The following is a 26,874-nucleotide window of genomic DNA, read 5'->3' on the forward strand; positions in this document are numbered from 1 at the left end:
TGTTTGTTTTCACTGATGGCTCCACCCTTAACGGTGCGGAGAACAGAGACAGTCTTCAGAGACGACTCCTTGATCCACTGCTGGCACACACCCACCAGGACCTTTGGCCCCTCTTTTCAGGCCAAAAAGGCTGCACTGAACGTGGCCATCACCTGGCTCAGACAGAATGACAACTGGTCCTCAGCCTCCATCATCACAGACTGCAAGTCCCTCCTTCAGTCCCTCGACAACACCAATGCCTTAGACCTTTCCATCAACTCACAATCCTGTGGCCTTCCCTCCCACCAAAAAGATTAATATGGGTCCTAGGCCATTGCAACCTCCCGGGCAATGACCTTGCAGACGAGCAGGCCAAACTCGGTTCATCCCTTCCCCAACCAATCACTCCACTCGATGCCCAAGCACGCTTAGCGATCATCCACAGGAGTTGCAAACCCTCTCCATCCATGCACCCCTGTAGTATCCTTTCCCTCACCTCCTCCCGACCTAATTTGGAGGAAGAGTCCCAGTTGTTCAAGAAAGACCTCATCGATCTTATCCGGTTCCGGTACCACCATCCCTCCCTGGCAACATTTGACGGTGCAATGATGATCGTTGCCGTCTCTGCAGGGAGGAAGTTGAATTGGCCAAGCACCTCTGGTTTTGGTGCCCTGTGCTCCAGTCTGCCTGATACCACCGCAAACTGGGATTCTCCTTCGGAAAACTACGCAGCCTCCTACATGCGAGTCTAGAGCTTCTGAGGATCATCCTCAGGCACCTCGAATGACTTACAGAAGAAAACGAAGATAACAATAGCTAAATATTAGGATAAGGTTACGTGTTCAAATAAAGTGCCGAATTTAAGAAAATAGGGTCCACTTCTCTTTTTGAAATTTTGACACTAAATGAAAGTCTCAAACAAATATCCATATCTTAATGTATAAACGATCCATCCATCTATTTTCCGAGCCACATACCTTCACAAGGGTCGTCGGAGTGCTGGAGCCTATCCTAGCGATCTTCCGGCAAGAGGTAGGGTACACCCTGAGCTGTTTACTACCCAATCACCAGGTACATAGAAACAACCATTTAAGCACTCATTCACACCTATGGGTAATTTGGAGTCTTCAATTAATGCATGTTTTTGAAATGTGGAGAAAACCCACACAGTGACGAGAAGAAGATGCAAACGCCACACAGGCGGGGCGAGGATTTGAACTTGAGCCCTCAGAATTGTGAGGGAGATGCTCTAACCAATCGTACACCATGCCGCCATTTAACAAACCTTAATGGACTATTTTAGAAATTATGTTTTACTTTCTGTTGTGGTACTCGACCGGCTCCAAGAAGCAGGGACCAATTCCTTGTTTTTTTTTTTTTTTTTACATACTTGGAAAAAGATGATTCTGATGTGGCACTCACTCATAAATGAAACAAGAGTTAACCCACATTCTGAGGGTCTAAACTCTTGTAGTTATGGTCAAAGTTTCTCTCTCCTGGTGTCTGAATAGAGGGCTAATACCTGTTTTTGTTCTCTTTGAGCTGTAGGAAATTCACTGCCATTCATAAATTAATGTCTAAAGCAGGGGTGCTCAAAGTGTAGATCGCAAGGCAGTTTTTGTCAATCGTGTGACGGTCTGCCAAAAAAAAAAAAAAAAAAAGCCAATGTTCCCACTAAACTGCATGCGTACGCAATTGCGCACTGCTGATGTGGTCTCTGCTTACAGATATTCTGCGTTGCGCGCAAAAAATAAATTCAACGCAAATTGAAAGTATAACCTACAGCTATTCAGTTTGTGGCATTTTGCAATGTCATTCAATGAGTGAGGGATGACTGGCTGCTCCATCTAATGGCACAATTCACATACGTACTGTAAAAAATGGAAAGAAGTCACTGGGTTCTTTCAGGTGATGTTTAATGAACATTTCAGCAGTGCACACAACTTTCTCTACCAACGACCTGGTGCTCCATCCGCCACACACTGCCTCATTTACTTGATACCGTCCACCTCCACTCTTAAAGGGATACGCTCATAATTACTAGGCAACGTAGAGCAAAGACAAACGATACATGCAGCTTATGTTTACTCACCATAATAATAGCAAAAGTAAATAAAGAAATACTGTTGCTTTAAGATGCCATGAATGTCAGAGTATGTGAATAATAGAACAAAAAGTGGTGAAAATGGACGAGATTTTCTCTTTTTCAAGTGAGAAAGGTCTGGTCTCAAGCCAAAGTACAAAATGCAGGATGAGCTGGTGTGTGATGTTAAAATTCCACCATGACAGCCTGATCGAGGATGAAAGCACAGACAATACAGTGCACAAAAAGCTAATTCTGTATTTTAAATATAGGAGGCAACATAATATAAAAAAAAGGATTTTTAAAAAATAAAACAAAGTTGGAAGCGACATTTCAAATTTATAGTTCATTGTTGGTTTGGTTTGTAAATAAATTGTAACGTAAAAAATTCGAGCGGGGGATGTCAACGTTCTGTCTAATTTTTTTTAATGTTAAAATTTTACTTATTGATGTTGAGCCCTCCCCCAACATCGGTAGATGGTGAGAGGCTGGCTGCTTCAAAAGTAGATCTTGGGGTAAAAATATCTGGGCACCCCGGATCTAGAAAATATAAGAAGGGTATTAATCGGCCCTGTGTCATCAATGGAGACCAGGATACACAGTTGCGTATCATCTGCCTAAGTGTGGAAGCTGATGTTTTCTGATGATGCCCCAAAGCATGTGTAAAGTAAGAGAGAATTCGACCTACAATAGACCCTTGGATCACGCTACGCTGGATCAAAGGCAGTGCTGAGACCCAGTAGAACATAAACAAAGAACACATAAACCATAAATTGAGAGACACCCACGGAGACCTTTTGAAGACAATTCTTATTGTACTCACTACATCAGCGGGATTAAATTGAAGAGTACACTTTTCAGATATTCTCAGAGAAGTGAAGTGATCATAACTGTTGTTTTGATAACTGAATGGTGGTTTGGGCCATGCCCTCAACTTGAATCATCAAACGTTTTTCCACACCAACGCAGGCAATTTCTGTCAAGAACTGATGAAGATGAGTTGTGAAACATCTTCAAACTTTAGACAACCACAACAGTCTAGTTAAGATTGATTCAATGCCCTGAGGATGAAATGACCTGGAAGGCAACATTCAAATAGAGTTAGTGGGAAAAAACAAAAACAAAAAAAATTTAATCAGATTTTATCAGATGACATTTAATTTTACAGTAATTGTAATCAAGCTATTTCATTCAACATAATACTGGTGTGGCTAGAAATGCATCTGCTGTGGTTTGTTTGATAGCAGTATGAATAGTGTGTGCAAGAAGAGTATGGTGAATGGACTGAGGAATGTACAGTAACTAAAAAAATCATTTTTGGATTACATCTTGTTGTTACAACCAATATTATCCATCAATCCATTTTCTGAGCCACTTATATTCACAAGGGTCACGGGAGTGCTGGAGCCAATCTCAGTTGTCATCGGGCAGGAGGCAGGATACACCCTGACCTGCTTCCCAGCCAATCGCAGGGCACATGGAGACAGACAACAGTCGCACTCACAATCACATCTAGGGGCAATTTAGAGTCTCCAATGCATGCTCTTGGGATATGGGAGGAAACCAGAGTGCCCGGAGAAAACCCACGTTGGAACAGGGAGAATATACAAACGCCACACAGGTGGGCTGTGATTTGAACCCTGGTCCTTAGAACAATGAGGCCAACGCTCCACAGCTGCGTCTCCGTGCCGCCCAACCAAGATTATGTTGCACTGTTTTTTTTCCCACCCAAATATTTACATTCCATTTCTGCCTCATTTTCGTTAGAAGAACTGAGACATTTCTGTGAGGTCTATGCAATGTGAGCAAAACATCACCATTTGAGTGTTATATCAGAAAGCCATGCCCTTTGTTTCAGGTCTTGAGCTTGATCACACTTTACTGCATTTTAAGTGGCTCTCTGGATGAAAAGAGGCCAGTTTGTTACGATGGTGAGGGAAAGTCGGCATCAGCTCAGGTTCGCAAGCTGCACAGAGCAAAAAAGAAAACTTGAAAATAAGAGAACGATGAAAAGACATGAATTTCAAAAAACAGTTACAGTAAATACAATAGTTTACTCACGTAGAGGTTTCTCCTTGAAGTAGGAACTCTCCAAACAATCTTTGGCGGTAGCTCTGGAAAAACACCACATAACACAGTGGCTGAAATAAGTAAAGTCACCATCTTCCCCATTCAAGGTACAGAATTTCCAAAGGTGCTATTGACATGAAACGCTCACTGGTTGTTGGGAACAACCCAAGTAATTCATACGAACAAAGTATGATGAATAAGATCATAAATTGGGTTGTGCTTATGAATGATAAAACAAAAAATATTGACTTCACACACTGGTATTTATGTGATACTTTGTACAAAAGCCTTTGTTTGCAATGACAACTTCAAGACGCCTCCTGTATGGAGAAACTCGTCACATGTGTTGCTATGGTGTGATTTCGGCCCGCTACTTCACAAGAGCAGTCTTTGAACTTTGAAGGTTCTATAGGCTTCTTTTATGGACCACGAGTTTCAGATCTTTCCATAACGTTCTTTGATTGCATGGATCAATCTAGCAGCTTTAGTTTTTGTCTTTGAAACCAATTGAAAGTTTCACTGGCAATGTTTTGGGTCATTATCCTGCTGAAGTGTCAACTTGTATTATCATCATCCATGTAGATGGCAGCAGACCTTTGGTAATATGTAGTTGACCGGTACCATTTGCTAAAAAGCAGCCCTACACCATCATGATACACCTCCAAACTTTACTGTTTGTTTAGTGTTTTTAGGGCTATGTGCAGTGCCATTTCACCTCCATGATATCAAAATTTGATGTCATTCGTCAAGACTATATTTTTTTTAAGATTCAAGTGGCTGGTCTAAATGTTAAACAAACTTTAAACGAGATTTGACATGTTTTTAAATTTTTTTTTTTGAGCAATGAAGTCTTGCGAGATGAACGTGGGTACAGGCCATGGCGGTGGAGAGCATGACCTGATAATTCCAGGTCTTTTTGAAACTCTCCACAGGTGGTCCTTGGTTCTTGGACAACTGTTCTGATTCTTTGCATTCTTCTGCCAGAAATCTTGCGAGAAGCACCTGCTCAAATTTATACCAGTATGATTGTCTTAATTTGCACTGACAGGGGGCTGGATTGATGTTTCGTTAAATGATAGATTCTAGGTTTTGTCTTGGGTTTCCATGCCTTTCTTCATGTGTTCAATAATTTTTCCCTGTATCATTTCACATTTTAAATGCAGCCCAATGGGGGCATAAGCCAGTAGAATCTGCAGGCTGGTCCCAAGCCCGGATAAATATAGAGGGTTTCGTCAGGAAGAGCATCTGGCTTAAAACTGTGCCAAACAAATATGAGCGTTCGTCTAAGGAATACTATACCGGATCGGTCGTGGCCCAGGTTAAAAAGGCCCGCCCCAGGCAGCGTTAACCTGCAGGGCGTCGGTGTAAATTGAGCTATTGTGGGTCGAAGACAAAGTAGAGGAGGAAAGCAGATTCGTTGGTAGAAGAAGAAGAGGACTACACAGAGCCTACAACTGAGTGGAGGGACTATGAATGTCGGGACTATGACAGTAAAAGCTCAGGAGTTGGTTAGCATGATGATTCGGAGAATCATTGATATATTGTGCATCCAAGAGAGCAGGTGAAAAGGTAGTAACATTGAAGTTTAGGAGCAGGGTTCAAATTATTTTACCATGGAGTAGATGGGAAGAAAAATAGGTTAGGCGTTATTTTAAAGGAAGAGCTGACAAAGAATGTCTTGGAGGTAAAAAGAGTATCAGGTTGAGTAATGAGGCTGAAGTTAGAAATTGAGGGTGTTATGTATAATGTGATAAGAGGCTATGCCCCACAGGTAGGATGAAAGACATTCTAGAAGGAACTAGATGAAGTAGTTATGAGCATTCCAGACACAGAGAGTTGTGATAGGTGGAGATTGTAATGGACATGTTGATGAAGGAAACCTGGCCAATGAAGAAGTGATGGGTAAGTACAGGATCCAGGAAAGGAACTTTGAGGGACAGATGGTGATGGACTTTGCACAAAGGAAGGAAATGGCAGTACTGAAGACTTTTTTTTTCCCAGAAGAGTCAAGAACATAGAGTGACCTACAAGAGCAGAGGTAAAAACACGCATGTGGATTATATTTTGTGCAGACGTCATAAGAAGGAGGTTACTGACTGCAAGGTAGTGGTAGGGGAGAGTGTAGCTCAACAGCATAGGATGGTGGGTAGGAAGATTAAGAAGACAAAGATAGAGCAGAAATCCATGTGGTGGAAGCTGAGAAAGGAAGAATTATGTGTGGTCTTTTGGAAAGAGGTGAGATGGGCTCTCGATGGACAGGAAGAGCTCCCGGAAGACTGGACTACAACAGCTGAGGTGATCAGAGAGACAGGCAGGAGAGTACTTGGTGTGTCTGCTAGTAGGAAAGGGAAGGAGACGTGGTGGTGGAACCCCAAAATACAGGAAGTCATACAAGGAAAGAGATTAGCGAAGAAATAGTGGGACAGTGAGCAGACTAAGGAGAGGCGAAAAGAAAACATTTAGATGTGACATAGGGCAAAGGTAGAGGGGGCGAAGGCTATACAACACACATATGGCGACATGTACACCAGGTGAGACACGAAATAAGGAGAAAAGGATCTCTACAGGTTGGCCAGACAGAGGGATAGAGATGGGAAAGATGTGCAGCAGGTAAGGGTGATTAAGGATTGAGATGGAAATGTGTTGACTGGTGTCAGTAGTGTGCTAAATAGATGGAAAGAATACTTTGAGAAGTTGATGAATGAAGAAAATGAGAGAGAAGGAAGAGTTGAAGAGGCAAGTGTGAAGGACCAGGACGTGGCAATGATTAGCAAGGGTGAAGTTAGAAAAATGTAAAGGCAGTTGGTTCTAATGACATACCTGGGGAGGTATTAAAGCAATTTGGAGAGGTGGCTGTGGAGTTTTTGAGCAACTTTTTCAACACAATACTACCAGGAATATGCCTGACGAATGGAGGAAACCAGAGTTCCCATTTTTAACAAAGGCGATGTGCAGAGCTGTGGGATTTATAGAGGAATAAAGTTGATGAGCCACACAGTGATGTTATGGTAAAGAGAAGTGGAGGCTCCACTCAGGACAGAAGTATCTGCGAGCAACAGTATGGTTTCATGCCAAGAAAGAGTACCACAGATGCATTATTTGCCTTGAGGATGCTAGTGGAAACGAGAAATGAAGATGTTGAGGTTCTCGCTCGGAGTGAGCAGGTTGGATAGGATTAGAAATGAGCTCATTAGAGGGACAGCCAAAGTTGGATGTTTTGGAGATAAGATTCGAGAGAGCAGACTTCAATGGTTTAGACATGTTCAGAGACAAGAGAGTGAGTATATTGGTGGAAGGGTGCTGAGGATGGAGCTGCCAGGCAAAAGAGCGAGAGGAAGACCAAAGAGAAGGTTTATGGATGTGGCGAGGGAAGACATGAGGGCAGTTGGGGTTTGAGAGGAAGATGCTGGAGATAGGCTAAGATGGAAAAAGATGACACGCTGTGGCGACCCCTAATGGGACAAGCCGAAAGGAAAATAATAAGAAGATGCGAGTGGAAACGTACAGAGAAGGTCAGAAGGAGCTACATTGTGTCTTTGTGTATCCAGTGAAAGGCAATGACAGTACCAAGAGATGAACTGTTTTACTGCATGCGTAAGTCTGGTGTGGCAGAGAAATATGTTAGAATAATACAGGACATGTTTGAGAGCTGCAGAACAGTGGTGAGATGGGTCGTAGGTGTGAAAAAAGAATTTAAGGTGGCGGTGGGACTGCATCAGGGATCAGGTCTGAGCCCCTTCCTGTGGTAATGGATAGGCTGACAGATGAGGTTAGAATTGAATCCCCTTGGACCATGATGTTCGTAGATGACATTGTGATCTGCAGTGAAAGCAAGGAGCAGGTGGAGGAACAATTAGACCCATGCACCGGAAAGGAGAGGAACGAAGATTATCCCAAGTAAAGCAGAATATGTGCGTGTGTAAGATAAGCTTACACATTTCACAGAGGCCTGTGAAATGTATCACCTCATGTGTCATAAATCTCTTAATAACTCTGTTACTGTGTAAAGATGCGTGTGTGTACTGTTTGTCTATGGGAAGTTTAAGAGCTCAAGGTGACTGCAAATTTATGATAGCTGCATTCTTGTGGGTTTTTGTAACAGGAAGAACTGTGTCTAATCAGAGGACACCCGGCCTTGAGAAGATTAACTGTCTCTGCAAAACAACCTTACTTGTCTTGTGAAACCTGCTCTCCCCCACCCTATGTGTGAAGCTCAATAAAATGTGTGGTTTTGGAGGGGCTCGGAGAGAGTCTTATGGGCGGGCGTGGAGGATATGTTCTTCTCCCCCGAAGCTCTCCCTAAACTGCAGTTTGGTAAAAAAAACAACTCTGCCTCTGTCTCATCATTTTATCCTGGTGCCGTGAGCCTCTGGGTCCACATTGAGCGAGAAGTCCGTGCTTTGGACCTAACAGCGTGAACGAGAGGGGTGGAGGGGGAAGAGTGAGGCTACATGGAGAAGAGATAACCAGGGTGCATGACTTCAAATACTTGGGGTCAACAATCCAGAGCAATGTTGAGTGTGGTCAGGAAGAAACGGGTCCAAGCAGGTTGAAGGAGGTGGCAGAAGGTGTCTGTTATGTTCTGTGACAGAAGAGTTTCTGCTGGGATGAAGGGCAAAGTCTATAAAACAGTGGTAAGGATGGCCATGAGGTACGGGTTGGAGTGTGTGGCAATGAAGAGACAACAGGAAGCAGAACTGGAGGTGGCAGAAATGAAGATGTTGAGGTTCTCACTAGGAGTGAGCAGGTTGGATAAGATTAGAAATGAGCTCATTTGAGGGACCGCCAAAGTTGGATGTTTTGGAAACAAGGTTCGAGAGATCAGACTTCGATGGTTTGGACATGTCCAGAGGCGAGAGAGTGACTATATTGGTAGAAGGGTGCTGAGGATTTGCGCTTATCTCAAGAATAGTCATTTTGGTCTGAAAAAGTCGTAAATCCGCCGATCGGTGGAAAATTCTCATCCCTGTATATGGCGGCGGGCTGGGCTTGGAACTGGTCAGAACCTCATCTGCAGCATTCTGAATGACCTTAATGCTCTTTTGGGGAAGTCCAGTCAGAAGACCAATACAATAGCCAAGTCTACTTGAGATAAAAGCACGGATGAGGTTCTGCTGGTCTGGCACCTCGGTGTAGCCAGCAGACCACTCTGGATCCATTGGTGCAGGGTGTCTTCCATCCACCAGACTGCTTACAGGTGAACCCCGAAGCTCAATTCCACACGTCAATTGATAGGATGGGGTCCTAATCCTCTGTGGTGGAGGCACAGCAATTATAGGACACTTCAGTCAGTCTATGTTTGCAAAATGGTGTCAATTCACTTCAAGTGTCTGCAGGTACACATCCTTGGAATTCTTTTGCTGGGAGTGGGGCCACTCACTGACTGTGACATAACTTGTGAATATTCAAACTGCTTGTGTTTCACCTCAGTGACATGGTCAATCTCACCAGACTTAAGTTGTACGCCCTGGTTCACGACCCTTGTCGTAATCTACCTTGTCCTATCCTTCCCTCACATGGAACACTTATATCTGTTTCACTATTGTAGATATGTAATTTACTTTTCTCATCTTGTTTATAATTTGTGCTTTGTCTTTGTTTCTCTCTCCACTCTAGAAAATTTGTTCTGTTCGACTGATTGATTCCGATTCTCAATAAACATCAATTAAAAGAAAAAGAAACCACAGTGGAAACTTAAACACTCCACTGACACTGTGAAACTGTTACAGTATAAAAGGGGTACAGATAGTCCATTCTCCTTGACCTAATAGTCAAAAAAGAAAAAAAAGATATCCATGCATCCATTATCTAGTGCTTTTCCGTGTCGGCTCGCAGGGGAAGTAGCTTCAGCAGGGATACCCAGACTTCCCTTTCCCCAGCCATTTCTTCCAGCTCTTCCAGAGGGATCCCAAGGTGTTCCCAAACCAGCCGAGAGACAGTCTCTCCAACGTGTCCTGGGTTATCCTCGGGGTCGAGTAGACCTTACCAGGGAGGCTGAGGAGTGTGATCCCTCTATAATTGGAAAACACCCTCCGGTCACCCTTCTTGAAAAGGGGGACCACCACCCCAGTCTGCCAATCCAGAGGCACTGTCCCCGATATCCACGTGATGTTGCAGAGGCGTGTCAACCAGGACAGCCCTACAACATCCAGAGCCTTTAGGAAGTCCGAGCGAATATCATCCACCCCCGGGGCCCTGCCACCAAGGAGCTTTTTAATCACCTTGGTGACCTCAACCCCAGAGATATAAGACTTAGTTTCCTCATGGGAAGGCGTGTTGGTCGAATTGAGGAGATCGTCAAAGTATTCTCCCCACCGACTCACAACATCCCGAGCTGAAGTTAGCATCCCCTCTATACACAGTGCTGACGGTGCACTGCTTCCCCCTCCTGAGACGCCGCATGGTGGACCAGAATTTCCTTGAAGCTGTCCTGAAGTCGTTCTCCATGGCCTCACCGAACTCCTCCCGCACCCAGGTTTCTGCCTCAGCGACAGCCGAAGCCGCATTCCACTTGGCCAGCCAATACGTATCAGCTGCCTCGGGAGTCCCGCAGGCCAGAAATGCCCGATAGGACTCCTTCTTCAGCTTGACAGCATCCCTCACTCTTGGTGTCCACCAACCTGTTCGTCGGTTGCCGCCACGACAGGCACAGACCACCTTACGGCCACAGCTCTGGTCGGCTGCCTCAGCAATGGACGTGCGGAACTTTGTCCACTCGGATTCAATTTCCCCCACCTCCTCTGGGACGTGAGCAAAATTCTTTCGGAGGTGGGAGTTGAAATTCCTTCTGACAGGGGAATCTGCCAGCCGTTCCCAGCAGACCCCTACAATACGTTTGGGCCTGCCACGTCGGACTGCCATCTTCCCCCCACCATCGGAGCCAACTCACCACCAGGTGGTGATCAGTTGACAGCTCCGCCCCTCTCTTTACCCGAGTGTCCAAGACATGCGGTCGCAAGTCCAATGACACGACCACAAAGTCGATCATCGAACTGCGACCTTGGGTGTCCTGGTGCCAAGTGGACATGTGAACACCCTTGTGCTTGAACATTGTGTTTGTTATGGACAATCCGTGTGAGCACAGAAGTCCCCGTGGCCAACTCCAGAGTGGAACAGAGTCCAAAACCTTTCAAGAGGAGTGGTGTCAGAGCCCAAGTGGTGCGTAGCGGTGAGTCCGACTATATCTAGTCGGAACCTCTGGACCTCACGCACCAACTCGGACTCTTTCCCTGCCAAAGAGGTGAGATTCCATGTCCCTAGAGCTAGTTTCTGTAGCCGGGGATCAGATCGCCCAGGTCCCCGCATTTGGCCACCACCCAGTTCACATTGCACCCAACCCCTATGGCCCCTCTCACAGGGGGTCAGCCCATGGGAAGGGGGACCCATGTTACCCTTTCGGGCTGTGGCCGGCCGAGCCCCATGGGTGCAGGCCCAGCCACCAAGCGCTCGCCTTCGAGGCCCAACCCCAGGCCTGGCTCCAGAGGGGGGCCCTGGTGACCCGCGTCCGGGCAAGGGAAACCAAGATCCAATTTTTGTAGTCATCATAGCGGGTTTTGGAGTTGTACTTTGTCTGGTCCCTCACCTCGGACCGGTTTGCCATGGGGACCCTACCAGGGGTATGAAGCCCCAGACAACTTAGCTCCTCGGATCATCACACACAAACCCCTCCACCAAGTTAAGGTGATGGCTCGAGGGGGGGAAAAAAAGATATCTTTTAACTCACATGGAATTCATAATTAACACGGTATCACAGCGCTCTCTCTCTCTCTCTCTCTCTCTCTCTCAAATCCCCCCCCCCGAAGGCGACTTACAACCATTAAAACGTGCACTCAGCCAAATGCAATGATTTTTTTTAATTGCACAAGGTGAAACAAAGGTGGCACATGCAACCAATCTGGTCACAGTCGCAAGCTCTGATACTTCGTTAAAAATGTCATTGTTTATTCAGAATCAGAATCACCTTTAATGGCCAAATATATAACAACACACAAGGAATTTTTCCTCCGGCAGTCAATGCTGCCCTGGTATGACATTCACGTTGATTCACAGTCATAAAGCTTGTCACGTTTCGTGTTTTTCCTACTCTTGTGTTCAGACCACATACTCCTGTTTCCTTCCACATTCCAAATCAGTGTGCGTGTTTGTGTGTACCTGTGCTGTGGATTATACATGAAGAGCAGATTGAGCAGCCTGTGTCCAGCTTCAGACAACCATGTGAATTTATTCTTCAGGTTATTGTAGGGCTGCTTCCTCAAGGTGTACTGCCCAGTGAGAGGGAGCTCAGAAAAACCCTTTGTGGGACAATAATAAATGCTTGTTTAACATTTCGAAGGCAAAGCAATTTTGTTTTTTTAAATAGGTGATTTCATACATAAGTTAAAGCAATGTGCTTTACATAATTAAAAGCATTTAAACAAAAAAAAATTCATAAACATTGAAAAGAGGGAAAAAAAGTACTCTATGCTTAAAATAGCATACTGTTCAGAAATATTTTAAAGTGGACATCTGAAAAGCCTGAGGGAAGAAAAAAAAGTTAATCTGAAATTTAAAAACATTCACACTTGGGTCTGATTTCACTTCTGTTGGGAGTTTTTTTCGATTTGTGTGGATCATAATAGATACATGCTGCTTCACCATGTTTGCTTTGGACTCTGTGCTCCACTAATTGTTGATCTCAGAGCCCAACTGGGTTTATCGCCCATTTGCATTTCTTTCATGTATTTGGGACATAAACCATTTAGCGATTTATAGACCAGTAGCAGAACTTGAAAATCTATTCTAAAGATGACTAGAAGCCCAGTCTTTAGAAATGTAGGAATATGCTCTAACCTTTTTGTTCTGGTCAGAACCCAAGCCGCAGCATTCAGAATGAGCTGGAGCTATTTCATGGTCTTTTTGGAGAGTTCAGTCAGAAGACAATTACAATAGTCAAGTCTACTTGAGATAAAGGCATGTATTAGCTTCTCATGGTCTGCTTGAAACATGCAAGCCTTCACTCTAGATATCTTCCACAGATGGCAAAAGGCAATTTTTTAGTAATTGATTTGATATGACTTGAAAATCGGTCGGAATCTATCAGTTTTTGGACTTGGGCCTTGGTTTTTAAAGATAGTCCATGTATTTATTTTCTAGGACAGTCCATTGCAGTTAAAAACAAAGCAACAAAAAGCATGTGCATGGTCTGTCCCTCGTGAACAGTTCAGGTTGTACGTTGCCTCTTTCCCAGAGTCAGCTCGGTTAAGCGCTTCACCCTAGTGAGGAGAAACAGAATGGAAAATGGATGGCTGGATGTACAGTTACACGTTGATTAGTCATATAACCTCAAATCCCACCCGTGATAGCTAGCTTGTCTAGGATGTTTACTGACTTTTAGCATTAAACTGGCAAATTCTAAATTGATCATCTGAGTGCTTATATTTGAATATATAATGCCATGAGAAAGTATTTTCCCCCTCCTGATTTCGTTTTTTTTTTTTTTGATCACACACACAAACGTTTCAAATCATCAAACCAATTTTAATGTCACTCAGAGAAAACCCAAGAAAATACAAAATGCAGTTTTCAAATAATTTATTAAGGCACAAAAAAAAAAAAAAAAAATCAAACCTTTCCAACGCTGTGTGGAAGAGTAATTTCAACGTTTAATTAAGTCACTGTGACGAACCACAAATTTGGGAAAGGTGAGTTCAATTTCTCAAGCCACAACCAAACATGATTACCACCATACTTGTTGAATCAAGAAATCCCTTTTATAGAATCTGTCAGAGAACATGAAGTAGGATCCAAGATCTCAAGAACCAATGATCCAAAGAAATTCAGAAATTATCCCCCCCAAGAGTCATTCAGAGGTGGATTTGCTGGTGTGTTTGGGATTGCTGTCCTGCTAGATGATACAAAACCACTTGAGTTTGAGGGCATAATGTCAGGACCCCTAGGAACAAGAAACATTCCCATGGATGCCACTTTTGGCCAATGTCTTTCTTATGGTAGTGTCATGGACACTGACCTTAGCTGAGGCCAGCGAGGCTTGCAGGTCTTCAGCTGTCGTTTGAAGTAATTTTGTGACCTCCTGGATCAGTTGTTCCACTCTTGGAATAATTTTAGTTGGTTTTCCACATCTGGGAACATTTTTAACTGTTCCCAGTTTTCTTCATTTGTGGACAATTGCTCTGACAGTTCTTTGCTTGAGCCCTAAAGCCTTGGCGATTACTTTGTAACCTTTTCCAGACTCACCTTTCCCAAATATGTGGTTAGTCACAGTGACATTGTCATTTGTGAGAGGGGCCATCATGTTCGGGTGCAATGTGAGATGGGCAGTAGCAGAAGGGGATCCGATTCCCGGCTGCAGAATAAGTCTAGGGTCATGGAATTTACGTATCTGGCAGAGAAGGAGGCCGATCTCGTGTGTGAGGTCGAGAAGTTCCGAGTAGATATTGTCGGACTCGCCTCTACGCATCACTTGGGCTCTGGTACCAGTCCTCTTGAGAGAGGTTGGACTCTGTTCCACTCTTGAGTTCAACTCCCACTACCAAAAGAACCTTGCCCAATTTCCAGGGGAGTCGGGGGACATTGAGTTCGAGTGGACGATGTTCTGCGCCTCTATTGCTGAGGTGGCCGACCTGATGCTGTGGCCGTAAGGTGGTCGGTGGCTGTCGTGGCGGCAACCTTCAAACACATTGGTGGACACCAACAGTGACATGCTGTCAAGCTGAAGAAGGAGTCCTACCGGGCACTTCTGGCCTATGGAACTCCCAAGGCAGCTGACAGGTACCGGCTGGCCAAGCGCAATGCAGTTTAGTGGTCGCTGAGGCAAAAACCTGGTCATGGGAGGAGTTTCGTGGGGCCATGGAGAACAACTTCAAGACGGCTTCGAGGAAATTCTGGTCCACTATTCAGCATCCCGGGAGAGGGAAACAGTGCACTGTTAACACTGTGAATAGTAAGGTGCACTGCTGACCTCAATTTAGGACATTGTGAGTCAGTGGGGAGACTAATTTGAAGACCTCTTCAATTCCACCGACACGCCTTCATGAGGAAGCAGATTCTGGGTTCTTTCGAAGTGGGCTCTTCTATCTCTGGGGTTGAGGTCACCGAGGTGGTTAGAAGGCTTTTCAGTGGCTGGGCCCCAGCAGTGGATGAGATGCGCCCGGAGTTCCTCAAGGCTCTGGATATCCTGGTTGCCAAAGCCCCTGTAACATTGCATGGACATCCGGGACAGTGCCTCTTGGATTGGCACCTAACAAAATTAATCCGTTCCGGAAGTCACTTCGTAATTGGATGAAACACTTTAATGCATTTTACATGTAAATAGCCTAATCCATTCCGAGCCCCAAGCTCCACCCCACCCCGCCGCCAAAAAAACAAAACAAAAACAAAGTGTACATCATGTAAAGAATAATCAAAGGAGGAGGCATGCACACAACTTAATTCCACTAAAATAAATAAATTCCACAAACTATGAATTCAAAAAAAACAACATAACTTTTTTAACTTTCAAGATTTCGTGCAGCACCAATTCAAGGATGCTTGCCTTCGACGGCTTTTAATAATCTTGCAAAATGTGCAAGGCAAACGTCAAAGTGAGCGATAGCGTGACTAGTTAACACATTTTCCTGATTCTTGTAGAAAAAAATTCAGAAATGTCATGGAATATCATCAACACTTCTTTTAATCTGTCTGACGGAATAGTGGTTGCCTCCTCATCTCTGCCATCCTCACTAAATAGCTCCTGCATTGCCTCCAGCTATTTCAGCTCCTCCATCGAAAGATCCTCGTGGTACTCCTGAAACAACTCACTGATGTCCACCTCATCGACCTCAAGCCCAGTCTTTCTCAGCGAAAAAATTTCGTCAACTTCAGGTTCAACCTCCACTTCAATCCTCTCAAAACCCAGTGGCGCAACAGCATGAGGCCACATGTACGCATGCCTTTTTCATGTTTTTTGATTTCTTGTTTTGAGGTACAAAACTCTCATCTTCTGGCACTGGCCATCAATTTCTTGGGTCCCATGGTGAAAAAAGGTGAACGAATTTGGGAACAGGTTGTATAGTACGAGTGTTCGCTAGCGTGTGACAACTGATTCGATGATGAAGATAAAGGACATCACGGGTAAAGACTGACGTCCCTCCTTGCCAATGGAGGGATGTGATGCCAGGAAGATGCTACGTGATAGCCAATGGGAGAATGGCTGTATCACGGCACACAAACCAATATACAGAAAGTGCATCAGGCTAAATATTGATGTCCCTCCCAACCAATGTGATGCCAGGAAGATGCTCCAACGATAGCCAATGGGTGAGCAGCTCTAGCTTGCCACTTTCAAACCAAGATAGAGGACATTTACATTAATTGGAATTCAGTGCCGTTTTTTTCCCTTTCATATCTGGAATTTCCTTTGTAACTAGACAACATATTTCTGAGGAGGCTTTTCGTAACCTGAATTCTTCGTTGGTATAGATGTTCGTAAGTAGAGATACGACAATATAATATTTGTATAGATTGTTGGAAGGAGGGCCTTTTGGGGTCCTTCCGCGTGTTCATCCAATTCCAGGTTCGGTCAAGAACTGGACTCCAGAGGCGTGAAATGTGACAGACACTTTGAAGTTTAATGAACAGAGCACTCTGTGACACAAAGTGTGAAACAGATAAAGGCTTTGGTCCAACACTGAGGGTGTGTGTGTGTGTGTGTGTGTGTGTGTGTGTGTGTGTGTGAAAGCAGAACAAAGATTACATAGGCAATGTTGGAACGCTGCCATTGGCGGATAAGTATCAAAACAGGATCTAACTGAATTGACTAGAAAGCCAAGGCCGTTGAGTCTGCTGAAAAACACCTCCGTTGTGGCTGGTCACTCAAGGCAGGCGCACACACAGTTGAAGCCAGAAGTTTACATACACTGATCCAAAAACATTTCATTTTTTTATGTCCCTGTTTGAAGTCAAATCAGACTAAACCTCTCTTGTTACAGGACAATCAGGGTAACCAAAATTATTTAATTTCTTAAGAGAATGTTATATTATTTTCTTCTTGGTCAAAAGTTTACACGGACAAAATGTACTGTCTTTAAATAACATGGGCAAGATCAGAACCCTTCCAAGTAGGTTAACTAATAATGACGGTACATCAGGTACGCCCATAGCTCCGTACTTAGAGCGATGGTTTGGTAAACCATGGGTCGTAGATTAGTATCCCACTGGGCCCTCCACTCCCCGAGAGGGGTTGCGTGAGGAAGGGCATCCGGCGTAAAAACTGTGCCAAATGAATATGAGCCTTTCACTGTGATGACCCCTAACCGGACAAGCCGAAATAAAACTTTTACCAGGGGATGTATTTAAGGTCACACCTTAAACACTCTGCTTCTTTCTTTTAAATCATAGGAAAATCAAAACACATTGGCCAAGACATTTGAGAAAGAATCGTGGACCTCCAAAAGACTGACTTATCCTTGGGTGCAAGTTCCATATGCTTGAATTTACAACGTTAGTCTGTTTGAACAATATTACGCAAGTGTAAACATCATGGGAATGCCCAGCCATCACACCACTCAGGAAGGAGACTAGCTTTGTGTCCCAGGGATGAATGTGTTTTGGTCCGAAATGTCAGAATCAGCTTTATTGGCCAAGTGTGTAAAAACACACAAGGAATTTTTCTCCAGCGGTCGGTGCTTCCCTGGTACGACATTCAACACAAAGTACAACAAGGTAACAAGAACAAGAGATATTCTGTTTATAAAAACTATTCCTTACAAGAGTCACAGATGTACAAGATGCAAAGTCTCCTTCATTTAGAACATGGAAGAGATAAGAGTGCCAATGCCCCACATTGTGTTAAGCTTGTACAAACTGCCTTTTCCCGTTCGTGGTTCCTGTCATAGACCAGTGCAATGACAATTGTGCAAAGGAAGCAGTTTAAAGTGATGAACTGTGCGATAGTCTACAAAATATATTACTAATACTGATTGGACCAGCAGGATGTGAGGGTGGCTCCCAACAATGGCACAAGGCACAAAATAGTAGGTTCGGTGATCAAGAATTTAAGGACTTAATTGCCAGAGGGGGAAAAAAGTGTTCTAATGCCTGCTAGGTTTGACTTGCATTGATCGGTAGCACTTACCCGACAGAAGGAGCTGGAAGAGGTGGTGGCCAGGAGTTGGAGGGTCTGAAAGGATCCTGCCCGCTCAGGACCTAGTTTGACTGGCGTGCAAGTCTTCAAGGGTGGGAAGGATGGTGCCAACAACCCTTTTAGCGGTTTTGATTGTCCATTGTAGTCTGAGTTTGTCCTTTTTTGTGTCGGTCCCAAACCAGACTGTGATGGAGGTACACTACTGAGTGGATGACCGCTGTGTACAATTGTCTCAGCAGCTCTTGTGACAGGTCGTGCTTCCTCAGAAGCCACAAGAAGTACATTGTTCGCTGGGCTTTTTTGAGGATGGGGTTGATATTTGTCTCCCACTTCAGGTCCTGTAAGACTGTAATTCCCGAGAAGACAGTTGGACAGCGTCAGGGGCAGCTGTGGTGAAGGATGCCTCCTGAAGTCCACAATCATCACTACAGTTTTTAGTGTTCAATCCCAGGTTGTGTTCACTGACACCAAAGCTCCAGTCTCGCCACTTCCTGTCGATACGCAGACTCGTTGCTGTCTTTGATGAGACCGATGACTGTAATGTCATATGTGAACTTCATGAGTTTGACAGTCGGATGCTTCAAGATGCAGTTGTTTGGATAGAGCGAGAAGAGCAGAGGGGAGAGGACACAATCTTGAGGAGGCCCGGTGCTGCTTGTACGTGTGGTTGAGGTCCCCCAGACTCACCTCCTGTGTCCTGCCTGTCAGGAAGTTGTAGCTTTAGAAGTTTGGAGGAGAGGAGTTCAGGGATGATGGTGTTAAACACAGAGCTGAAGTCCACGAACAGGATCCTCGCATCGGTACCCTCGCTGTCGAGATGTTCAAGGATGAAGTGCAGACCCGTCTTGGCGGCATCATCCGCAGACCTGTTAGCTCGATAGGCAAACTGCACTGGGTACAGCTGGGAACCTGTGACGCTCTTGAGGTGGTCCAGCACAAGGCGTTCAAAGGACGTCATGACCACAGATGTCAAGGCAACAGTTACAAGTTGTTCTGTGCACACTTTGACATAGGATGGGGACACAAGGTCTGGGCCTGGCGCATTGCTGACCTTTTGTTGTTTGAAGATGTGTCTCACGTCCCTTTCATGGATGTTAAACGGTGGAGTGGAAGGTGGTGCAACTTGGTGGGTGCGTGGTGTGGGAGTGTCTATTTTGAATCTGCAGAAAATGCTATTTAGGTCGTCGGCTAGCCCGCTCGTGTTTTCTACAGGAGGGGAGTGTCACTTGCAATTTGTGAGCGATTGTAATCTGTGCCAGACTGATTTGAAGTCATTAGTGCCAAGATGTACCCCAGAACCCCAGAACAAAAGCTTAAGACCTTGTGAAGATGCTCGATGAAGATGGTAAAGTGTCATTATCCACAGTGAAACAAGTCATGCACTGACATGGGCTGTAAGGCTACTTCACCAATAATGGAGCCATTACTCCTGAACATAAAAAAACAGGTTACAGTTTACAAAAAAAAAAGAAACAAGAAAACACTCTTTATTTTTGGAGACATGTCCTGTGGTCTAGCGAAATGTAAATGGAGCTGTTTGATTTTAATCTTAATGGATATTAATGGTTAATTAATGATTTAATTAATCCAAATCTTAATCTTAACGTTACATCTGGAGGAAAAAGGGGGAAGCTTGTCGACCTGAGAACACCTTAACTGTGAAGCATTGAGGTGGCAGCATCATGTTGTGAGGCTGTTTTGTTGGAGCAGGAAGTGGAGCGCTTCATAAAAATAGACTGAATCCTGAAGAAAGAACACTTCATGGAGCTATTAAGGCAACATCTCAAGACATCAGGCAGGAAGCAAGAAATTGGGCGCAAATGGACAATGGCCCTCAAAATACTGCCAAAAGGGTTAAAAAGTGTCTTGAGGATGATAAAGTCAATGACTTGGAGTGGGCATCACAAATACCTCATCTGATTCTCATCGAAGATTTGAAAAGGCATGTGCGAGCAAGGCAACCGACAAACCTGACTCAGTTACGGCAACTGGGATGAATGGGCCAAGATTCCAGCAGAGTACTGTCAAAAGCTTTTTGAAGTTTACCCAAATGGGGTTTGAACCAAGTCATGCAGTTCAAAGGAAATTATACTTGACACTAAGGAAATTCATGTCAGCTTCAGATTTAGAAGAAAATAACGTAAAATTCTCAATGAAATTCTCATTATTGTGGGATTTAACAAAATTAAATAATTTTGGTGTTACGGAGTCACCTGAAACAGGAGAGGTTTAGTCTGATTTGACTTCAGAGAGTGAGACAAAAAATGAAATATTTTTCTCTGCACAATGTACAAAAACTTCTGGCGTCAACTGTATGTATATATATATTGTCAGGTTTATCAATACTTCTTGAATTACAAAAACTATAATTGCATTTGAAGTTGTCAGTTTTCATTACACTGCTTTTACTAATGTGTGAGACTTAATTTCATGATCAGTATCAAGAAAAATTTTTGCAGATGTAGTGTCAAAGTCACAACTATGGTATCACAACACCACTAATACAACAGAGCTCAAAATAATAGCAGTGCAATGTGACTAGACCGATTAATCCACATCTTCAGTATATTTTTTCTTGCCATATGACAAGTTACCGGTAGGTGCAGTAGATTCTCAGAAAACCCACAAGACCCAGCATTCATGATTTACTCACTGTTTAAAAGACTGTGCAATTGGGAAATTTGTTGAAAGGGGTGTGTTGAAAAAATAGCACTGTGGCATTCAATCAGTGAGGTCTATTTTGTGAAAAACAGGGGTGAATCAGGTGGCCCCTATGTAAGAATGAAGCCAGCACCTGTAAACATGCATTTCTCCTTAAAAGCCTGAGGAAAATGGGTGGTTCAACACATTGTTCTTATAAGGAATTACACTTATCAATAGAAATGTCTCCTGTTCTTCGTTCTTTTTGGCTTGTTGTTCTTTGTTCTGTATGTTGTACCAGGGCAGCACGGACTGCTGGAGAAAAATTCCGTGTTTTTACACACTTGGCCAAGAAAGCTGATATTGATTAGATTCAAAGTATGATTGGAGAGGGGAAACCTCATAAAGAGATGTGAAAAAACTGTAGGCTGTTCAGCTAAAATGATCTCTAAAGCCTTAAAATTGAGAAACAAAAACAGACACGTGGCACAAAACTGCATACAACTATCACAATGTATTATAGAAAAAACTGAATGGAAAAGACTCAGCCAATGATCAGGTCTAGGATGGAGTTACCTGGAAGTACTGTGACTGAGAAATTGTGTGAAGCTAATCTACAGTGAAGAAAAGTATTTGAACACCCCACTATATTGCAAGTCATCTCACTTAAAAATCATGGAAGGGTCTGAAATTTTCAACGTGGGTGCATGTCCACTGTGAGAGAGAGAATCTAAAAAGAAAAATCAGGAATCACAATGTATGATTTTTTTAATCATTTATTTTTGTGATACAGCTGCAAATAAGTATTTGAACACCTGTCTATCGGCTAGAATTCTGACCCTCAAAGACCTGTGAGTCCGCCTTTAAAAGTCCACCTCCACTTCATGTATTATCCTGAATCAGATGCACCTGTGTGAGGCCGTTAGCTACATAAAGACACCTGTCCACCCCATACAATCAGTAAGACTCAAACTTGTAACATGGCCAATACCAAAGAGCTGTTCAAAGACACCAGAGACAAAATTGAACAACTCCACACAACTGGAAAGGGCTACGGAGAAATTGCCAAGCACCTTGGTGAAAAAAGGTCCACTGCTGGAACAATTATTAGAAACTGGAAGAAGCTAAACATGACTGTCAATCTCTATTGGAGTGGAGCCCCATGGCAAGATATCCCCTCGTGGGGTCTCAATTATCCTTAGAAAGGTGAGGAATCAGCCCAAGACTACACGACAGGACTTGGTCAATGACCTGAAAAGAGCTGGGACCACTGTTTGCGAGCTGTGTAATACACTAAGACATCATGATTTGAAATCATGAATGGCACGGAAGGTTCCCCTGCTTAAACCAGCACATGTCAAGGCCGGTCATAAGTTTGCCAATGACCATTTGGATGATACAGGTGCGTCATGTGAGAAAGGTTTGTGGTCAGATGAGACCAAAATGGAACTTTTTGGTCATAATTCCACTAACCGTATTTGGAGGAAGACAAATGATGAGTTCCATCCCAAGAACACCATCCCTACTGTGAAGCATGGGTGTGGTAGCATCATGCTTTGGGGGTGTTTTCTGCACATGGGACAGGACTGTATTAAGGAGAGGATGATCATGTCCACGTAGTGTGAGATTTTGGGGAACAACCTCTTTCCCTCCGTCAGAGCATTGAAGATGGGTTCTGGTTGGGTCTTTCAACATGACAATGACACGAAGCACACAGCCAGGAAAACTAAGGAGTGGACCCGTAAGAAACATATCAAGGTTCAGGCGTGGCCTAGCCAGTCTCCAGACCAAAACCTGATAGGAAATCTTTGGAGGGAGCTGAAACTTTGTGTTTCTCAAGGGCAGCCCAGAAACCTGTCTGATCTAGAGAAGATATGTGTGGAGGAGTGTCCCAAAATCCCTCCTGCAATGTGTGCAAACCTCATGAAAAACTACAGGAAACGTTTGACCTCTGTAATTGCAAACAAAGACGACTGTACCAGATAATATTGTTTTTCCTCAGGTGTTCAAATACTTATTTGCAGCTGTATCGCAGAAATAAATCATAAAAAAAAAAGAAAAAAAAAAAAAAAAATCATACAGACATGCACCTACAATGAAAATGTCAGACCCCGCCATGATTTCTAAGTAGGAGAACTTGGAATATAGCAGGGTGTTCAAATACTTATTTGTGGGAGCTAAAACTTTGTGTTTCTCAGGGACAGCCCAGAAACCTGTCTGATCTAGAGAAGATATGTGTGGAGGAGTGTCTCAAAATCCCTCCTGCAATGTGTGCAAACCTGGTGAAAAACTACAGGAAACGTTTCACCTCTGTAATTGCAAACAAAGACGACTGTACCAGATAATATTGTTTTTCCTCAGGTGTTCAAATACTTATTTGCAGCTGTATCACATAAATAAATCATTAAAAAAAAAAAAAAAAAAAAAAAAAAAATCATACAGACATGAACCTACAATGAAAATGTCAGACCTCGCCATTATTTCTAAGTAGGAGAACTTGGAATATAGCAGGGTGTTCAAGTACTTATTTGCAGCTGTATCACACAAATAAATCATAAAAAAAAAGACATGCACCTACAATGAAAATGTCAGACCCCTCCATGATTTCTAACTAGGAGAACTTGGAATATAGCAGGGTGTTCAAATACTTATTTTCTTCACTGTATTTACAAGAATTCCCTGCAAACTCCCTGTTTAAAAAAAAAAAAAAAAAAAACGTGCAGAAGAGACTACAATTTGCCAAAGAACACATTATGTGGCCAAAAGAGAAATGGAGGAACATTTTCTGGACTGATGAGAGTAATATTGCTCTTTTTGGGTCCAGGGGCCACAGTTTGTGAGACGAATCCTAAACTCTGAATTCATGCCACAGTACAATGTGAAGAGAGTGAAATATGGTGGTGCAGGCATCAAGATAAGGGCATGTTTCTCCTACTATGGTGTTGGGCCTATTTATCACATAACGAGGATCAAGGATAGGGTTAGGGGTTAGGGTTAGGGTTTCCAAAATACTTAGTCACATTTTTTTATGCTGAAGAGGAGATGGAAAAAAAAGTTTGTACAAAATAGTTTTGAGTTTGTAAAGACATTGGCAGACTACAAGCATAATTTGGAGCACTCAGGATGTTAATAGTCTTTAAAGGCATGTTTTATCAGTCATTTATTCAGTCTTTGTTTTGTTTTATTATTTTAGACACGCTATTCTGTTTGCTATGGTATGATAATTTTAGTTATTATATGACACCGTGACTGAGGGAATGCAGCCACATGGGCACACAAGCCAGTGCACTTTGTAGGCCAGTCCCAAGCCTGGAAAAAATCCAAAGGGTTGCATCAGGAAGAGCATCCGGCATAAAACCTGGCTAAACAGTGATGAGTATTCATCTCAAGAATCCCATACCGGATCGATGGTGGCCCGGGCTAACAATGCCCATCCACAGCACCGTTACCCAAGAAGGCGTTGGTGGAAATTCAGCTATTGTGGCTCAAAGACAAAGAAGAGGAAGAAAGCGAATTCAATGCCAGAAGAAGAGGACTGCACAGAGCCTACAACTAGTGTAGACTTTAAATGTTGGGACTATGACAGGATTAGCTCAGGAGTTGGTTGACATGATGATTAGGAGAAAGGTTGATATATTGTGAATCCAAAAGAGCAGGTGGAATGGGAGTAAGGCTAGAAGTTTAGGAGCAGAGTTTAAATTATTTTACAATGGAGTAGGTGGGAAGGGAAATAGAGTAGGGGTTATCTTAAAAGGAAGAGCTGGCTAAGAACGTTTTGGAGGTCAAAAAGAGAATTAGATCGAGTGATGAGGCTGAAACTTGAAATTGAAGGTACTATGTATCATGTGATTAGGGGGTGTGACCGAGAGTTGAAAAATAAATTCTGGAAGGAACTAGAACAAGTTCGGAGCACCCCAGACACAAAGAGAGTTTTGATTGGTGCAGATCGTAATTGGCTTATTAGATAAGGACATATGGGTGATGAAGAAGTGATGGGAAAGTACGGCATCCAGGAAAGGAATTTGAGGTGGTGACAGATGGTGGTGGACTTTGCAAAAAGGATGGAAATGGCTGTGGTGACCATTTTTTTCCCCATAAGAGGCAGGAACATAGGTGGTCCTACAAGAGCGGAAGTAGAAGCATGCAGATGAATTAGATTTTGTTCATGTCCAAACGCTTTCCCTCAGTCAGAGCATTGAAGATGGGTCGTGGCTGAGTCTTTCTGAGGCTCTGGCACCACTCCTCTTGACAAGGGTTGGACTCTGTTCCACTCTGGAGTTGCCCATGGGGAGAGACAATGAGCGGGTGTGGGTATACTCATTGACCCCCGGCGAGGGGCCTGTATGTTGGGGTTTTCCCAGGTGGATGAGAGGGTAGCCTCCCTCCACCTGCAGGTACAGCAGTTAAAAACAGCAAACAAACAGTTCAGAATACCAACCCTTTTTGGAGTCCTGAGAGGGAGTGCTGGAGAGCACCTCCTCTGGCGACCCCATCATTGTGCTGGGGGACTTCAATGCCCACATGGCCAATGACAGTGAGATCTGGAAGGGTGTGACTGGGAAGAATGCCCCCTCCGATCAGAACTTGAGTGGTGTTCTGTTACTGGACTTCTGTGCTCATCACGGATTGTCCATAACAAACACAATTTTCTAGCATAAGGGTGTTCACATGTCCAGCTGGCACCAGGACACCATAGGTCACTGTTCGATGATCGACTTTGTCGTCGTGTCATTGGACTTGCGACCGCATGTCTTGGACACTCGATTGAAGAGAAGGGTGGAGCTGTCAACTGATCACCACCTGGTGGTGAGTTGGCTCCGATGGTGGAGGAAGATGCCAGTCCGACGTGGCAGGCCCAAACGTATTTTCAGGGTCTGCTGGAAACAGCTGATAGATTCTCCTCAGAAGGAATTTCAACTCCCACCTCCGAAAGAACTTCATTCACGTCCCGGAGGAGGCGGGGAACATTGAGTCCAATGGACGATGATCCGCGCCTCCATTGCTGATGCGGCCGACTGGAGCTGTGGCCGTAAGGTGGTCAGTGCCTGTCATGGTGGCAACCCACGAACACGTTGGTGGACACCAAGAGTAAGAGTGAGGGATGGTGTCAAGCTGTAGAAGGAGTCCTATCGGGCATTCCTGGCCTATGGGACTCCCGAGGCAGCTGATAGGTACCGGCTGGCCAAGCGGAATGCAGCTTCGGCAGTCGCTGAGGCCAAAACCCGGCGTCAGAAGAGTTCGGTGAGGCCATGGAGAAGGACTTAAGGACGGCTTCAAGGAAATTCTGGTCCACCATGCGGCGTCTCAGGAGGGGGAAGCAGTGCACTGTCAACACTGTGTATCCTTGGGTTGCAATCACGTGATAAAAATGCACCCTCAATCGAATTGGCGCCATTTTTACAGACAACATTGAGTTGCAGAAGACATTACCGTGGCAACGTCCACAGACCCATGTGTAAGCGGCAAACGGCGGATGTTCTCTGCCTACTTTATTTCACTCAATGTCACCAAAGCTAGATATGTACAGAAGATGAAACTCTGTGAAGATAACGATCCATATACGCTCCACCACGACGTACTTTTAAAGGATATGAAAGACTTCCCTGAAGTAGAATATCCGGACACTAGAAATACACATGCTTATCGCTTACAAAATGATCAGAACAGACTTTCAAATAGCCATTTGCCTTGTGTACTCGAGCTTTGTTCAGATCTGCACGTCATATATTTGCAAGCCACTTTTGTTGCCGTTTTTTCAGTAACTCCATTGTATCTTCTTCATGCAATCTAATTTTTGGAACACAGAAAAAAAATCGCTTGCCAATGTCTGCGATTTCCACATCCGTACACGCAACAAAAATCTGGCATGATGATGATGGATAGCTGACTGCTTGTCTGCAACAATGGTGGTCAAGTACCCGGATAACAAGCATGATGTCACGTGCAACCCAGCCATAGTGGAGACTGGCTGCTGCTGACCTCA

At 44.0% G+C, this 26,874-nt stretch overlaps 2 protein-coding genes across 7 annotated transcripts in view; one reads left to right on the top strand and one right to left on the bottom strand.

The window, feature by feature from the left end:
* The window catches only part of vps4a (vacuolar protein sorting 4 homolog A), a 160,112-nt gene that overhangs the window by 95,339 nt on the left and 37,899 nt on the right, over positions 1-26,874 (top strand). The gene's annotated exons all lie outside the window — the stretch shown is intronic.
* Positions 1,878-26,874, bottom strand: part of cdk10 (cyclin dependent kinase 10) — a 72,293-nt gene continuing 47,296 nt past the window's right edge. Inside the window, exons 12-14 of one of the 3 annotated variants that reach the window (XM_061822392.1) lie at positions 12,284-12,423; positions 4,124-4,176; positions 1,879-4,028 (exon numbers count right to left, since the gene is read on the bottom strand). In XM_061822392.1, the coding sequence (XP_061678376.1) occupies positions 3,934-4,028; positions 4,124-4,176; positions 12,284-12,423 (288 nt within the window). In that variant the 3' untranslated portion in view covers positions 1,879-3,933. Of the gene's footprint in view, positions 4,029-4,123; positions 4,177-12,283; positions 12,424-26,874 lie in introns of all 3 variants that reach the window. The other 2 variants (XM_061822393.1, XM_061822394.1) reach the window with 2 other exon arrangements.

Source organism: Syngnathoides biaculeatus, chromosome 6 (assembly GCF_019802595.1).
Source record: "Syngnathoides biaculeatus isolate LvHL_M chromosome 6, ASM1980259v1, whole genome shotgun sequence".
Taxonomy (NCBI): Eukaryota; Metazoa; Chordata; class Actinopteri; order Syngnathiformes; family Syngnathidae; genus Syngnathoides; species Syngnathoides biaculeatus.